Genomic DNA, 17040 nt, shown 5'->3' with positions numbered 1-17040 from the left:
AATCAGATGTGAGTCACTCTGACTAACAGCTCCACGTCTTAGATTCTTGGAACAAATCTTTTCTTCATGAGAAATAAACTAAATGAATGAGTTCTGGAAAATGTGAGTCTCTAGAAAACTGACCATCCTGGCCCCAGAAATAAATATCCAAGAAAACATACTTGTTTAGTCTCCCATCCTTTCAGACAAATAAATAAATATATTATTCATGTTCATGCATTTCGATGAGCAGCTACAGGTGAGAATGTGTCTATACACTTGTGCGGCCATGACGCTGTAACCACAACAAGTCTTCCCACCCTCAGATGTCCCACTCTATCTGGACCGAAGCCTCCTGCAGCTATGAACATGGTGTTTCGGCTGGGACAGTCTCGTCTCCGGAGAGACGGCCCGGACCAGCAGATCGTGCCCAGGAAGAGGCAGCCCAGACAGGCATGTCTCTGTGAGTAGCCCTCCCGGAGGAGGCACTGCCAGATCCGGCTCCGTATACCTGGCACATCACAGCCTCTCCTCCCCATAGGGGGCTGGGGCTGAAGACACAGGCAGGGAGCTACTGATTAAAAATTCATCTCTCTGTTTATTATGATTTATGCATGTTTCACTGAGCCGGGAACGAAAAAGAGAGGAGAGGAGAACAGCTTCATTAGTGCATATTGTGTGTTTGTGTGTGGGTGCTGTGTGTGTGTGTGTGTGTGTGTCTGTGGCTAGCTGGCAGGTGGGGGATAGTTAAAATTATGGATTGTACGTGAGCTTCATTAGAATGTTTGGCGTACAGGGCAAACTCGTCTGTCTTCACAAAACACCTGCATTTCACTGAAAAACAACAATTGAAATCCTAAATTATCCGGCGTGCAATGGGCCATCGACATTAAAATGCAGCAGACACTTTTGCTAACTCCTAACTTAATTACCCATTTCCACGTCTGTTGTTTCACCGCTCAAATCGCATCGGGCCAAAACTGATGGCAGGCGACGCGGCGGTGACAAATATTGACACATGGCGAGCGTGTCCACACAAGAGCGGTGAGTAAGAGCGTGAGTCGGGCTGCGGAACCAATCAGCGCCGTGATTTAATGACCTCATGATTTCCTCAAATCAAACAGATGCTGCAGCCACTGATCATATGTTGCTGAGTGTTTATTACAGTGAAAGCTGAATGTAAAGAGCTTAATAACACAGGACATAAAAACAGCAGCGAGCTGGGGAACGAGGCGATGCAATCACATTACCATAAAAAATCAAGTTCTTCGAACGGAGGCCCGATAATGATGACGGCTAATTTGACATTTACGCTGATAAAAGAGAATATTTATGGAAACATCCAGGGATTAAAGCTGCGTCAGGGCAAAACAAGTGACGTCATTAAACGTGATAATCCTTGAAACCTGATTGGATTGTGAGTCTACGCATCTCGACAACTTCTTATGTGTCACATGACGCAATCCAAAAAGACTCACCCTGTCCATCGTGTCATTTTCTACTCTTCATCGCCAAAATCGTTCCTTCCCTCTAATGATACACCGCCGCTCGACAAACGGACAGGGGCGGAAATCAACTTTGACAACTGATCTGCGACTTATCGTTTTAATGCGATTCCATCCAGTTGCCTTTAAAACTTCAACACACAGACACAAACTCACTCGTTCTACCGAGGACTCCTCTTTAGGCCTGTATCTGCTTGACACTGTAAACCTGCTCCGTGCACGTGTCTTTGTGTTGGAGGGTTACTGTTAGAGAACAGGGACCATATGGCGACGTCTGGGAGAAACAGAAGCTCGAGGCTGCTGGGAGGAACAACTCATAATATCCAGAAGCTTCCCACTAGTGCTGTGCCAAATTTAGACCCATTAAGTGCTTGTTTTTACGTGTTAAATGTGGGGAGGCCCCTCACCTCCCCGCTGAACCGGGACATCGCGCTTCCCGATGACGAGCATCTTGCTTTTGTCATTCGCAGGAAACGCACACACACACACACACTCTGGCGCTGACATCGCAGTCACTCGAGGCCACGACTCAAACCGAGGAGACTCTGTCTCTTTTAAAGTGTGTTTACAATTTAATGACCTATTTGTGTTTTGTTGTTTCCGGCGAGCGCCCGCTTTACGCTCTCCCTCTCTCTCTCTCTCTCTCTCTCTCTTTGTCTCTCGCTCCCTAACACGCTCTGACAGCGAAAGGTCAATGCCCATTGGCTACATGGTGGGCACTGAGTGATGTAAGGGAGGTTGTCATGGTAACGTGCAGGGCTCGGCAAGGACGCAGGATGCTCTCCGTGCCAAACACCAAGGCCGCGACCAGAGCGGGATCAAAAGACTCGAGAGCTCGACTCGGCGGGCGGAAATGTGCCGGACTGGGGCCGGAGAGAAAAAAACCCCAAAAAACGCCTGCTTTAATTGACTGGCACTTTCCTGGCCCGCGGACTGGGAGGGGCGGGACTCGACCAGTCCGGCCAGGGAGGCAGATCTGCATAGAGGAGACGGACAGTGAGGTCGGACGTCAGTTGTGAGCAGCTCTGTTATGTCTGTGAGCCGGCGTTCTGCTGAGCTTGGCTTCACATTAATAAAAGAGGGATTACCAAAGTCTGCAGGCTCCTCTTAGGCCCCTCTCCAGCCGAGCGAGGGTTCACTCCCAGCACCCCTCCGCCCCCCTCCCGCCATCCTCCGCTCCCCTTTCTTACTCTCGTCAGCATGCTGCTCACGTTCGTCCCATTCAAGAAAAAAAAAAAAAAAAAACCTGAAAGAAAAAACCCCACTCATCCGCCTTTCCTTGTGTCTGTCTCCGTTCCATTTCTCTTCACTCTCCCTCTAAGTACACGAGGGGAAAATGCACCAAAACACAGATAAATTATTTAGATTTCTTTTCCCCAAAGAGTCAGGGAAAAAAAAAAAAAAAAGCTTGACTCTGCAGTTTGAAAGAAAAAGTGAGAAATAAAAAAAAATAGCATTAGATTCGAGATCCTGCAATCAGCCGGCGTTATGAAGAATTAATCTTATCTTTCAGCGACACACGCGGCCAAGGAGGAGAGTGCTTTCAAAGACTTGGAAATGACAACAGGACGAATTCGCCTTTCCATTACGGCGCCATTCATCCATTGTGGCGGCCGACACCTCGCGATAAGCGGAAGTATTGTTGCCATTGACAATGTCATTATGGGACGGTAAACAAGCGATGCAGCAGAGGGTCGGGATGAACCAGGCGGGGCCAGAAGGTCACCGAGACAATCTGGAATGAAAGGATGCGAGACCACCCGAGGGAGAGATAAGACTCCTCCTCTTCTCTTCGTTTTTTTTCTTCTTCTTCTTCATCTTCCTCTTTTCTCTCCCTCTCTCCAAAGCCAAGGACGGGCGTATGCTTAGAACAAAGCACTGGCACTGCCGCGTAATCAACTCCTCTGTACTCGAACAGCAGCAACACGATCTTCCCTGGAGGTCATCCACTGGAAGGAGCTTAGCGGGCAGAGCGGCTGCACGATCACGAGCTGTTCAGACGACATCCACCCGGCCTGCCGCCTCGTTCTCCTCTACAAATCATTATGTTTATGCACAAACACCAACAGAGACGGATGTCAGATTGATGCCACGAGGCTTCTTCTTCAAAAATCTATTTTTTCCCAATCTTGGTCTCATTGTTTTGTAATTGTTTCCGCTGTTTGTGACAGAAACTTCTTCCGTTACCGTCCTACCCAACGATGTAGACGAAGTTCATCCATTATTAATCAATCATCGGTGCCCGCTGCTGCTAATTAGTTATTGTGGCGCACACTGTTTGTTGCAGATTCAGATAAAGAGATTACGTCACATTAAGTCAGAGTCTCGGTGAAGCCACACGAAGTCCAAGTTTTCCGACGACGTCGCCATCGAGATTTAAACATTTTACTTATTTTTCCAGTTCTTACAATGTGTAGACGTAAAAAACAAAGATGCCTGTGTCTGCCTCAAGTCTTATAGCTGTGGGATCGTTGTACTTCCAAGTGTACTGGGCGTCTTTAGGGACTCGAGCAGATCTATATTACAAGATAAATAATCTGTGTTCTGCTCTTTTATTGCAGTTAGCAACACCTCCAGTGCAGAACTCTGTCTGAGGATGCATCGCTCCGGGATAAATGTAGAGGAGGCATTTAAGGTAGACCCTAGAGTTTCCTCTCTGACGTCATAGCTCTGACCACTGACCACCTTTGCCTGAAGTCCAGTAGAATTCTAAAATACATTTCTCTGCATTGAAACCACAAATCTACATCGAATCCATCACCGGTGCTCACAGAGGTTTATTTCAGCCTTAACCTCATGCACTCCATCATGCACACATTCGCAGCAGGTCGGTGAGTGCGGTGGTGGCAGGAGTGGTCCTGTTCCATTTGCAGACATTAGCACAGGGAGATTAATTTGTCCCTTTCCATTAGGTGGGAAAGCAGCCGTCATTGCCGCTCAATTATCCCTAAACAAAAAGAACTCCAATCACTCCCTCACGGTTGAACGCCTCCGCCAAGCAGCCGAGTTCCACCGAGCGTCCGTGAACATCCAGACTCGTGTTATATTCTGTGTGAGGCGATGGATTTATGCACGGATGATCTATAAAGTCAGCTCGGCCTTAGAGGTGGGGACACTTGAGTCATGGTCACAATCACGGGACGGACGTGAGGTCACAGTGGCCTGGAACTTTGACCATCACATTCTACGTTTGTAGAAAATGTAAAGAACGTCAACAACCGACCGTAAACAAAGATGGACGACATGTTAGTTCCCCAAAAGTGAAGCCAAGGCATTTCAATTGCCCCCTGGTGGCTGGCTTCAGTATTGGTTATAAACCCCCACCTCTGCCTGGTTTGCAGAAATAAAAATATATATTTTTCTGCCAATGTAGGTATTTCTTACCTAACTGATGAGAGGAAGTTATTTATTATTTCCAGTCCAGGGTACAGACAGATAGATGAAATCTAAAATCTCCAGCCACAACTGGAATAAAGGTTCAAATAATTACAGCTGTGTTGCGTCATAGGGACACGTTTGTGTGCACGGATCCTGTTCGGGAGAAGAGGAGCATGCTGGGGTCAGGTGTTACAGTGTTTTCCACTGCGGCTGACGGCTCATTAACAGCGAAATCTGCATTTCCTACTTCTAATATCCCTCAACTCAGCTCTGAGACAGAGCGAAAGGGATGACGAGAGAGATGTAAAGAGAAGGAGGGATGAAGGGAGGAGGAGAGATGGAGGTTGTTGTTGTTGTTGTGTTTAGACTTGCCGTCTTCCTGCCGCTCTCTCCTCTTTTGTGAAGGCTTCCGCTTCATTAGAATTATAATGAACATCGGCGAGGCTCGCTGAAATATTTTTGGCTCCTTGAAAATAAATGAATATACAAGCAAATCAATTCAAATCTGCCCATTATGCCTGTTTTCTGGGTCGGATAAAACACGCATAATGGGGACACACCAAAGGCACCACGGCGCTGTATGTTGCAGGAACAATAACGAGTAAAAATCAGGAGGATCATTTGTCATCATCCCCGAGAACGTATCGTAAAATCAATTTCATATTCACGGGCACGTGGCGGCGTATTGACGGATTGGGAGACACATCAGAGGGTTATGGTCGGTAATGGTAACACTACAGCAGAGTCATGTGGAATGTTGTGTTGTGTGTGTGTGTGTGTGTGTGTGTGTGTGTGTGTGTGTGCGCTCGGGTGTTGGGCTGTCGTGCTTCGCCGGTGTGATGATGTTGCTGTGTAGTGAGACTTGCTAATTGGCTCACCTGTCTCTCAACCATCTGGAGCCTTTCAAAAAAAAAAAAAAAAAAGAAAAAGAACGTCACACCGAGTTCCCCCGGCTTCACACACACACACACACACACACACACACACACACACACACACACACACACTGACGCTTGCATATGTGCAGAAATAGGAAAAGAAAAACATGGCAACGAGCACACGATGAAATGCAATCGAAAGAGAGAGACAGATATTTTTTCCACGTCACACTCTTGTTAATGAAGAGTTTTCACTTGCACAAGTGATTTAATGACCGAGAACATCTCGTGCTTCTTCATCACGAGAGCTGTAATCAAACAAAACTCCTCAGAATCAACGTGATAACGATTAATCACAGCAACATCGACTTGTTTTCCGCCGGGTGACTGTGAGCAGCTTGTAGGAGCGAGCTGCAGCGGATCAGGGCTGAACGTACAGTTACAACAGATCATGTATAATAAATAAATGTTTGTTCTGGTAAAGCACTGGAACGTGAAGAAGAAGAAAAAGACGACACACCCACGACTTCAGCTCCTACCCCCCCCCCCCCTCCCTCTCCTCCTCCACCTCTGAGAGCATCAGCTGGAAGAAAAAACACTCCAATATCCCAGAATGCACTGAGGGTGTGTGTGTGTGTGTGTGTGTGTGTGTAAGAGACGTGGCTACGCGCTCTCACACCCGGAGTGTTTCAGGCGAAAGGACAACGTGACAAAGTGTGGATTGAAAAGTGTCGGTGCATTGATTTACGAGCGACAGAACGTCAACAGGACAAATATGTCACAATGTGACGGCGATTACCATGGTAACCTCCGACACTGCCACCGTGCGTGAGCCCGTTTAATTATGTCGTCGTGAATCGTTACGGAAAACAAAAGTGTGTCACCAGCGTGTGTATAAATAAAGAATGACGTGAAACGACCTATGAAATAAAATGATGTTTTATAATTATTTTGGTTTTCATAGTAATGAATAAAATAACATAATAGAAATACTAATTGAATTTATGTAAAGGAACGCTAATGGCAGTAATCATCACTCTGAGCTTAGAGACTAGTGTGTGTGTCTGTGTGTGTTTGTGTGTGTGCACACGTGTGTGTAATAGTTTTTATTCTCTCACTACGCAGTGTGTTCCAGGTCAGTGGTCTGAATCACACACACAGGAGTGCGCTCCTCCCGAGCCACTGTATGTTCACCTGCCACCCAGTGTGTGGACGTGTGTGTGTGTGTGTGTGTGTGTGTCACTCAGAGAAAAAGAAAACACTCCAGAGAGAGAGAGGACATATGTCTAAACGTCGTCCAGCTCTCTCTCCAGACACCCCCCCCCCCCCACTCCGCCATTAGCAGTCCTTTATAATTCATGTGTTTGGATGACAAATGGATGAAGAGCCACAGCTCCTCACAATTAAAAAAAACAAAACAATGAGAGTTTCCAGCCGACGTTTCCCTGCTGTGACGGTCGTGACGTGAGGAAAGACAGGCGGCGGTTCGAATCCTGCGACCAGTTGGGAAAATGGACGGAGGGGGAGAAAATAAAATAAAAAATACATTCATGACATTTGGTCGTGCTGCGTTCAGATATTTGTACACAAGGCTCAGGTGCTTTTCAGATCTGCACTGAACTCTGGACGTTTTCCTGAGAGGCTGAATGTGAGAACACAGTTTGTTGCTCTGGACATTTTCCAGAAGAATCCGAGTGTCTACAACGGGATGAAAGAGAGGAGCCGCACACACAAGATGTCAAGTTGAACCAGATTTGTGAGCGTTTGGCTGTAAAGGTCGAGAAAAACTAAATTTTATGACGTTGTATTTAAAAAAGCTTCAAAGTCGAAGTCAGCCCTCCGACATCATCTCTGTGTATTTACACAAAAGTTGTGTTTTAACTGTCTTTGTAAAAAAAAAAATCCAACTAAAACCGAACCAATTCCAACTCTCTGTGCATGACTGCCAGTTTGGGAGCGTTTCTAGAAAGTGCGACTCCTGCGCCGCGTCTCTCGTCGGACATTTTCTCGTTGCGGGATTGAACTGGCAGCTCAGGACGGAGCCGGTAACTCTGATAACTGCCACTGGTGAAGAGGGAGAAAACTCCAGCCAGCGTCTCCTGACTGCAGCGAGCCAGATTCTGCCTCATACATATTCAGATGTGGAAATACCGAAGGGAGGCGGGGCCAGGAGCGGCGCGCAGAGCAGTCGCTGTAGCGAGGGACGGCTGTTGTCATGTGGCAACCGGGGAGGCAATAACGGACGCAGCGTACCGGGACGCCGCATTGTGTGAATCCCTGTAATTATAGTCTCTGCTGTCTGTGCGTCTGGGTCTGTAAACAGGAAGTGTGTGTGACTGTGTGTTTATGTATATGTGTGTGCATTTGTGCGTCTCGCACACACCTGCAGTCTTCGTGCCAAAGAGGAACTTGAGGCCTTTAGAGAGCTGTTGTATCAGTTCCACTCGTGAGCTGATGCTATTCATACACTAATCAACGCTTGTTTACGGCAATTTGTGTAATTTTTCTCTTCGTGTGAGGACGATGTGTGTGCGAGCGTGCGTGAGGGTGCGTGAGGGTGCGTGAGCGGGCCGTCCTTCCTGTCTCACGAGGTCATGTCAGAGCCAATAGTGGGTTTTCGGCTCATAATGACCAATGCTGAAAGGCATCTGTGGCGCCACGCACGCTAATTATCAGCTGTGTGCCTTCAAAGAACATTATCAGCACAAAGACCTGCAATTATACTCTCACTCACACACACACACACACACACACACACTCACACACACAGACACACACACACACACACACACAGATCTACACACTACCCCTTTAAACCCTATATCATCCCTGTTTCCGGCATCAACTCTTCCTCCTCCTCCCTCCTCTTTTCTCATGATTGCCTTTGTCTTCATTTTTAAAACTCCACTCCATCCTTCCCTCCTTTTTTTTTTTTTACCCCTCTTTCACTTCACCCCCCTCTCCTCCTCCGTCCCTCTTCCATCTTTCCAGCCTGTCATTTCCTGCCGTCGTCCTCCCAAATCGCACCCTCTCCTCTCTTTCAGCTCTCTTGTTTCCACTTTTCCTATTTGTTTCTCTCCATCTCCTCCTCCTCCTCCTCCTCTTCCTCATCCTCATCCTCCTCTTGGCCCAAAACAGACGCTTAAATAACGAGCTGGGTGTCAGTCAAACCGCCAGAGAGCTTCATTAGAGGAGGAGAGCACACAGGATCAAATTATACGCCCAGTTCTCTTTGTGTGATTGTGTGTAAGTGTACGTGCGATGGTGTGTATTTGTGTTTGCAGGGGATTGTGGGGGGTCGGCGGTGGTGATGGTGGCGGCGGGCGAAGGCAGAGAGGAAGTAAACACACGTTCCAGAATGACGCAGCTGTGTGGTGGATTAGCATGTTACACACACCGTGCATGTGCATGTGTGTGTGTGTGTGTGCTCATGCGACAGTCACAGCCTCGCCTATTTTCTCCAATCAGACAGAAAAACAAAAGCAAACTATTTTGCCTAATTATTCACAGCCACAGTCGTCGTCTATTTCTTCTCCTCCCGTGTTTCGCTTTATCGGCGCCGGCGTCTCGTTCTCTGCTGGATCTTGTTTTTGATCAGATGCTGCACACACCAGGTGAAGCCGTAGACGGATTCTGTGTGGGGACGTTATTATAAAAACTAAAAATCCTTCAATTCTCTTGTGAGGAAATGATGCAAACTTTTCCCAAAAACTGAAGTGACAGCACAACAACAATTAATCTCTTTCCCTCCTGCACAGCCAAAGTACCGAGCAGTTATTTAGAGATTTAAAATGTTTTGAAAATACAATAAATAAATAAGCACAAGTTCAATTCTGACTTACAGAAAGGACGCCATCAGTGGTCGGTTATGATCCGGCACATTAAAAACATATATTCTTTACATTAACGTGGAGAATGTTCCAAATGCACTGAAAGTTTTTAAATGGATTTCTTACTTTCCAGTGAGCCATTAGATTCAGTTCATTTCACCGCGGAACAAAAAGCTGCTCGGAGACTTAACACGGGCTCGACAAAGGAAATCCATCACCGCCAACGTCTCGTCACCTCGTGGTTGTTTTTTGTGCAGGAATGGTTTGAATGTTCTGAAGACGGCCACGGTGACATTCTCCTCTGCACGTAATCACACCACCGAACAATCGAGACCATGAAGCCGCTGCGCTTTACTCGTCCTCGGCAACAGAAAACTATTTTACTTACACTCAACCCTTTATTCAAAAAAACACTGGAGAATATACTCATCTCAACAACTGCTCGGAGAAGTGCACGCACTCCGACAAACTGCTCGGCTGCAGCGAGAGGAAACCAACGCCAGTCAAAAGCGAAAAATAATCAAATCCTGTTCTTATGTGAAGTGTCTGTTTAAAGGGGAAAATAAAATAAAAAAACAAGTAACACTCTAACGGTTAGTGACCATATTTACAGCCGCTGGTGCATTTTGTTCACATGAACGTTTTTTTTTAGTCGTCTATTGCTGCAACAAGAAGAACATCTGTGATCGTCATCATAAAGCGTTATAGGTGTGTTCTAATTATTCATGAGGCTAAAAAGTGAAATCAATCGTACAGGTGGAAAAGTGTCCTGACTCTTTTTTCCCATCCGGTGCTTCTTCTCCGCAGTGGAAGAAATTGAAGGGGACATTGATGATTTTCAGGACAGGATATTCGTCCTTTTCCTGTTAACTCTGCCTCAGATGAGAAATAGGTGCTGCTATTTTAAGACCGGCCCTTATTTAAACCTTCTTCTCCCCTTCTGCCCTCCCCTCGCTTGATCTGCCGCTCTGTCGCCGAAGGGTTTAGTTTAATGACCCTCCTCGGCCGTAGATCTGAGCCTCGTCACATCTCTCCCTTCCAATTTCCCCTTTCTCTCTCCCTTTATTCCTCTCGCTCTTAACCCAGCACCTCGTCTCATCTGCGTCCTGTCCGTCTGCGTTATCCCGCTCGGCAACACCGCCGACACCAGCGAGTCAGACTCTGGCCCGGAGCCCGGCTCATCGAGAGCCAGGGCCGAGGGGACGTGAAGGGAAGGAGAGAGAGGGGGGGGGGGAGAATAAAAAGATGTAGAACTGTACCTTTGTATCGGTCCAGAGAGGTCGCTGGCGTCCTGCCTGCAAGTCAAGAAGAAAAAAGAGATTTGTGAAAAATAATTTGCTCCAAAGAGTAAGAAGAATATCACGTGCGTAATAAAACGTTCAGTGTCGGAGCTGGAATTGAAACAAAGGAAACCTTGAATCTGTCGTTCTAGAGACTTCTACTGCTGCTGGTGAAATAAATATATCTTCAGTCCCTGACACGGACACAAAGAATCTTCTGAGCGGCAGCGACAGTATGTTTAGTTTAGAGAAATGTTTGTTCTGGTCATTTTTAATAATAAGTTTATTCCATGTTATCAGTGGTCGACAGTGGAAACGTCTTGATCCCAGCTAACTGATACACAGACGCAGAATAACTACACGTTTCTGTGTTCAGGCACGGAGACGACTCTGCAAGGTTTTTTTCGGGAAACGGTTTTGTTTCTGGGTTAAATTAAGTACGTTGTCAAGGTCTGAGGACCATTATCGTCATGGTTACGATAAAGACAAGCAATTAAGGTTGTTCTTCGTTTTGAGGGACAACGGCGTCTGATGCGTCTGAAACAGGAGACAAACAGAGGTCTCCTGTGTGGAAGTCCTGGTGCTGTGTCTGGAAATATGATACCGGCAAAACAAAACAAAACACACACACACACACACTCACACACTCACACACACACCTACTAAAACAGTGAGCCATCCAAATAGTAAATTGGTGCGTCCTTGGGAACAGCGGAGTGGTTCGTTCCAGTGGGTTTTCTCCATAATTCCCTGCTGTTTTTACTCCTTCTCTCTCCTTCCCATTTTGTTTTATCCTTTTTTCAGTTCCTCTTCCACTGCATGTAAATAAATTGGTCCCCAGGCCCCACCACTAGACACTGTGTGTGTGTGTGTGTGTGTGTGTGTGTGTGTGTGCTGCAATGAGTAAAATACTGGCTCACACACACACACACACATGCACACACACATGCACAGAACCCTCCAGAGCTAAGAGTTGCACCAAATTAGTCGAGTTTTATATCACAGAGGTAAATAAAATAATAATGAATTACCAATGCAGTCATTAATAACAAGTGTGTGTGTGAGAGATGGTGAGAGGGCAAGTGTGTGAGTGCATGTGTGTGTGTGTGTGTGTGTGTTATGATGAAATGACGAGAAAAAATCCTTGCTCCTCCTCAACACAGTGGCCAATCACTGCTATCACCACTCTTTGCATTTCAAAGACACACTCTTGTCTGTTTCATCTCCGACCGCAGAACGCTCTTCCTGTTATCCTGCTACACACACACGCACACACACACACACACACACACACACACACACACACACACACACAGAAAGATAGCCACCTCCGCTTCAGTCCATTTTCCCAATGCCATGAATTATGAAAGAGGGTAAATGGAACATCAAACACACTCTGCTCGCACTCACGGGTTTACACATCTCTCTCTCTCACACACACACACACACACACACACAAAACTCTCATAAAGTACTACACATAAAAACTCCGCTACACACATGCCATCGCTCATATTCCTGAGTCTACACACATATAAACACGCAAAACGTTTACACTCCATGGTTCTTATTACTTATTAACTGGCATTATACTGCCGCACATTAAAGCGCTCAGTGCAGCTTACAGGAGCCGTTAAAAAGATGCTAATAAAACTACATTAAAGTCACTTTATGGTTCCGACTCAGTCACACAGGCGAGAGCTGCTCTCATGCAGCCGATATGAGTTGAGGATGATGAAATGTGATGAATCCAGAGCCTCAGGATCTCAGATTCAAAACACGAATTTCTCAAACTTTTAAAAAACTTTGCCAGATGCATGTCTGGAATCTGACCTACTGTCATGTAAAAAGAGAAACTCATCTTTCTTCTGGCCATTAGGCTGGAACAGTATTTCTCACTCTCGCCGCTTCACGTGACGCAAGAGGACGTTGAATTGAAATGACAGAGTCGGGAAAGTTCCCAAAATAAAGCGGAGCTGCTCTGAGAACATATGGATTCGTAAAGTTTAATTGGAACTTTTAAAAATGTTTGTTGTCTTTTTAAAATAAAGCTGTGTAAGAACTCCGTCAGTGTCCTCAGAGACGTCAATCAAACTGTGGGACCTCAGTCCTGAGCTGTGTCCTGAAACCTTTGACCTGAACTGTTTAAAAATGCCACCGGATGACGTCAATACAAAGACATCACACTTTAAACAGGACATTTTGTCTCAGATCATGAAACAGCCCCTTTTATCATTTTCATCAAAGTGAGCGGAGTCTTATAACAGTGCTATAATTCAAAAATAAAGCAGCTGACAGTCTGAAACAAAAAGCTTTCAAGTTTGATTCCTGGCGTATCCATCGCCCCTCGTTGGACGGCGCAAGCTGACAAGATTTGGGCCTGAATTGATCCCTGATATGGAAGCAGATGGGGAAACAGCGTCCAGGTGGAGGAGAGCCAGACTTGCGGTTCACGGCCGACAGCTTTTTGGCGACGCGTGTGAACCCGTGCACAAACTCCTGCCGGCCTCTCGCCGCTGCAGGCCTGGCAGAGACGTAAAACGAAGCTGAAAACGTGAGGGACTCCTCGGGCGGCGGTGCCAGAGCCCGACGCAAAGACAGAGCAGGTGGCGGGACCCGGCGAGGACCGCGGGCATATTTGGACACATTGTGATTAACAGAAGATCTGACACGAACACACACATACACACACTGTGCGTTAGTACAACATGAAGGGGACACTACGAGCCAGCTGTCACTGCACCTCCGAACAGCTTTTAAAGTCGCCCCCCTCCAGTCTCTGCCTTTCTGTCCACACTACATAAAATGCGGGTGAACAGGATTTTTTGTCTCTTGCAGAATTCAACATTCGGAGAAATATAGAAACTTAGAAACAATGTCCTCGTTCATCTGAGAGAAAAGATAAAACATATTAAACAATCAAATCAAATGTAAATTCAAAGCTGCACAAACAGCCTGTTGTTGTTTAACCGGGTAAAAATAATTGAAGGATTTGTGCATCGTTGAAATGTGTTTGAATTCATTTCTGAACGTCTCCTCTTTGTCTCCCAACACGTTCTTCTCCCCTCCCTCATCCTCCTCTTCCTCTCTGCATCCCATCTGTGTCACTCTCACACTCTCTCTCTCTCTCGTTTCTAACACTTCTCTCCTTCTCACCTGCCATCCTCCCTTTCACATGCACACAACCCGCTTCACATACTGTACCCACAATCCCCCGACCAATCAACACACTCAGACACACACGTCTCGTTAAATACATTCAAACACTTGACTCTCACACCCTCCCAACAATTCCCACCTCCTCCGTCTTATCTACATATCTACATCACAGGTGTGTGTGTGTGTGTGTGTGTGTGTGTGTGTGTGTGTGTGTGTGTGTGTGTGCGTTCAGTGTCAGTCTGTTTAATTGTGCCAACTCTTAAGATGATGTCAGATGTGGGCTGTTGGCCCGCCTCCAGAAGGATCTGCACTCTCCCATTGGAGGACGAGTCTCTGAGACGGCCGTGCCAAAGCGCTGCAGGGGGAATAGGATTGGACGACATCGGGACCTGAGCGACAGCAGCGAGCTGCCGATTCATTAATCATCATCTGACTGATGCTGCATTCATGGTGTGTTGGAAAATGTGCAACTCGGAGTTACTCACACGTTAAATACGGGCGATGACTCTGATGTTTTCATTTTTTACTCATAAAGGAAACGATCCACCCACAACCTCAGCGTCCTGAAGGATGTGAAGCAACGTGTTCAGCCGTGATTTCGTTAAACTGTTCTTTGTTCCAACTTCAGTTTGGCCGGAGACTGTTTGTGCGACTTACTTGAACTTTTGGATTAACCCCCCCCCCCCCCCACCCTCCCAAACGATTTCCAGCAGCCCTGCTTCGTTTCATTAGTTTCGTCCGTATCTGATTTTAGAAGACGTGCACAAACTCAGAGCCAGGACAGAAGACTCCGTCTGTTTCCCTTAACACTGAGCATAAATGGAAAAATGAGCTGTCACACAGCTATTATTCTGTGTGTGTGTGTGTGTGTGTGTGTGTGTGTGTGTGTGTGTGTGTGTGTGTGTGTGTATTTGCAGTAAGAGAAACGAGCTGAGTGGTGAAGTGAGGTTAAGGTGGTAAAAGTGTGTCAGGCCTCATTTACCACTTGATATTCAAAAGGGAACTAGTTTTACACACACACACACACTTGATGTAGTGTGTGTGTGTGTGTGTGTGTGTGTGTGTGTGTGTGTGTGTGTGTGACCACTGCAAATTGTCCAACATCCTCGAGTCATTGAAAGCAGGGACTCCTAAATCATCCATCATTCCTCTGGGAGAGGAGAGGAGACCTCCCCTCTTTTTGTCTCTCCCTCCTTCCTCCTCCTCCTCTTTAATAATAACCCCCCCCCCCCCCCCCCCTCCCCTACACCTCACTCCCTCTCCTCCCCTTTCTCTTCCCCCCCATTTAATAACAGCGCAACAGATCAGCTCCATTAGCCCAGACCTCCTCACACATGCAAATGAGGCCGGCGTTATGGAGGCACGCATCACGCATTAGTGATGCCGCCCCCCCCCCCCTCCCAACCCATCACTGCTCTCAACACAATAAACTCTGTGTGTGTGTGTGTGTGTGTCAGAGAGTGGTGCACGTGTGTGTTACAACAGTGGTTAAATTGAGATGCATTAAGGTTTTGATTGAGGCGACGGATATGATGCCGGCGCGTGGAGCCGACAGCGAGGCCATTACCGGGTGGCCGGATGATAGGATCGTGCTAAGTGAACATGGGAGAGGACGAAGGTTGGAGGAGGAAAATTACATGTATGAAGTAAGTCTAGAAGAAAACAGACTTACAGGTTTACAGAGACAGGAGGGCAGGGGATCCAAGCAAAACGGGCAAAAACTCAGGATCGATTCAAAGTGAGAGAGACGACTGTGGAGCAGCAAAAACACAGGAGCCGGGGAGAGAGATAATCGGACACAGGTGATATTAATCAGGGGGGAGCAGCCAATCACGGGGGCAGGAACCAGGACAAAGACACGCAGGACAAATCAACGTAGAGAAGTGAGCAGCATCAACGTTGGACATCCTTCTTACTTTAGTTTATCTTATTCAACACAGATTCTCTGTCAGAGTCGTTAGTCCCACTTGACGAGAGCCACACTTATAATCAGCGGTACAAGGGTCATAGTGCCTGTTCCCCGAGCCTCATTACAGAACTCAAAGTCCAAACTGTATTATATGTAAATTCAAAAAGGAATTCAACACAACTCATTCATAAAAGTCCTTCAGAGGAGCTGATCCGACGCAGACGAAGGTTTAAGGAACTGCACATATTTACAGTCGAGTGAGTTTAAACATGAAACTGCTTTCAATCACATTTTATTTAACACTTCAGGTGGAGGTGGACAGGTTCTACAGAGCATCAACATGTAGATTCCGCTCCATAACGTAAACAGAACTTGTCCAAAGAAGTGAAATGTTAAAAAATGTGCAGGAGGATGAAGAAACGCTGCAGAACAGAGTGTTGTCACATTAACTCTGAGTTACTACCTGGAAATGCGGCATGTAAAAAGTTTGCAACACGATGACACGTGTTCTTCTAAGTAGTTCAACATGCTCTGTGACTCACAGAGGATATGTTGGTGGTCCCAGATGTTGGTGGTCAGAAAACGCTGAAGCCACAAACTGCAGAGTAAAGTGTAAATGTTTCACTTTTGAGTTTTTGAAAAAGGCACTCGGTGGCTCAATCAGCGGACCAGAGGATTGAATGGCTGCATCAATGAGAGGTGAAGAGGTGGACGAATGGTTGGGTGAGGGGTTTGAATCACGAGCCGGTACAAACAATAGGATGTGAAAAAAAAAAATATTTAGGAATCTGAATGTGACAAGTGTTCTCTTTTGACGGCGGGCGTGTGGTGCTCAGGTCTCTTTGTGAAGGTGTTGACAAAGAGACTAATAGGGAACCACAATCACGTCCCGTTACCTTGTTAGCATTAACGGATGTGGAAAATAATTGAGCTGAAATGATGGTTTGTCATAATTGGAAATAATTACGGCCCTTTTGTGGCGACACTGTTCCATCTGAATCGTTCATTAGCAGATTCAATAGCAGGACCTTGCTTTTGTCCACTTGAGTGACTGAAATCTGTCACGTCCCGATCCGCCCTCGTGTCGCTGCTCTTTCGAAAACTACGCGTCTGATGAATAAA

The 17040-nt window shown here is 46.5% G+C and overlaps 1 protein-coding gene across 10 annotated transcripts in view; it reads right to left on the bottom strand.

Moving 5' to 3' along the window:
* The window catches only part of celf2 (cugbp, Elav-like family member 2), a 174599-nt gene that overhangs the window by 116933 nt on the left and 40626 nt on the right, over nucleotides 1–17040 (bottom strand). For 9 of the 10 annotated variants that reach the window (XM_069519756.1, XM_069519761.1, XM_069519766.1 and 6 more), the window contains exon 2: nucleotides 10830–10865. The exons of the other annotated variant lie outside the window; for it this stretch is intronic. Coding sequence is in view for 8 of the 9 variants with exons in the window: in XM_069519761.1 (XP_069375862.1) it covers nucleotides 10830–10865 (36 nt within the window). In the remaining variant the exon portion in view is untranslated. The remainder of the gene's footprint in view (nucleotides 1–10829; nucleotides 10866–17040) is intronic. 10 annotated transcript variants of the gene reach the window in all.

This window comes from Paralichthys olivaceus, chromosome 23 (genome assembly GCF_024713975.1).
Source record: "Paralichthys olivaceus isolate ysfri-2021 chromosome 23, ASM2471397v2, whole genome shotgun sequence".
Classification (NCBI taxonomy): domain Eukaryota; kingdom Metazoa; phylum Chordata; class Actinopteri; order Pleuronectiformes; family Paralichthyidae; genus Paralichthys; species Paralichthys olivaceus.
This window is presented reverse-complemented; position numbering and strand designations above follow the sequence as displayed.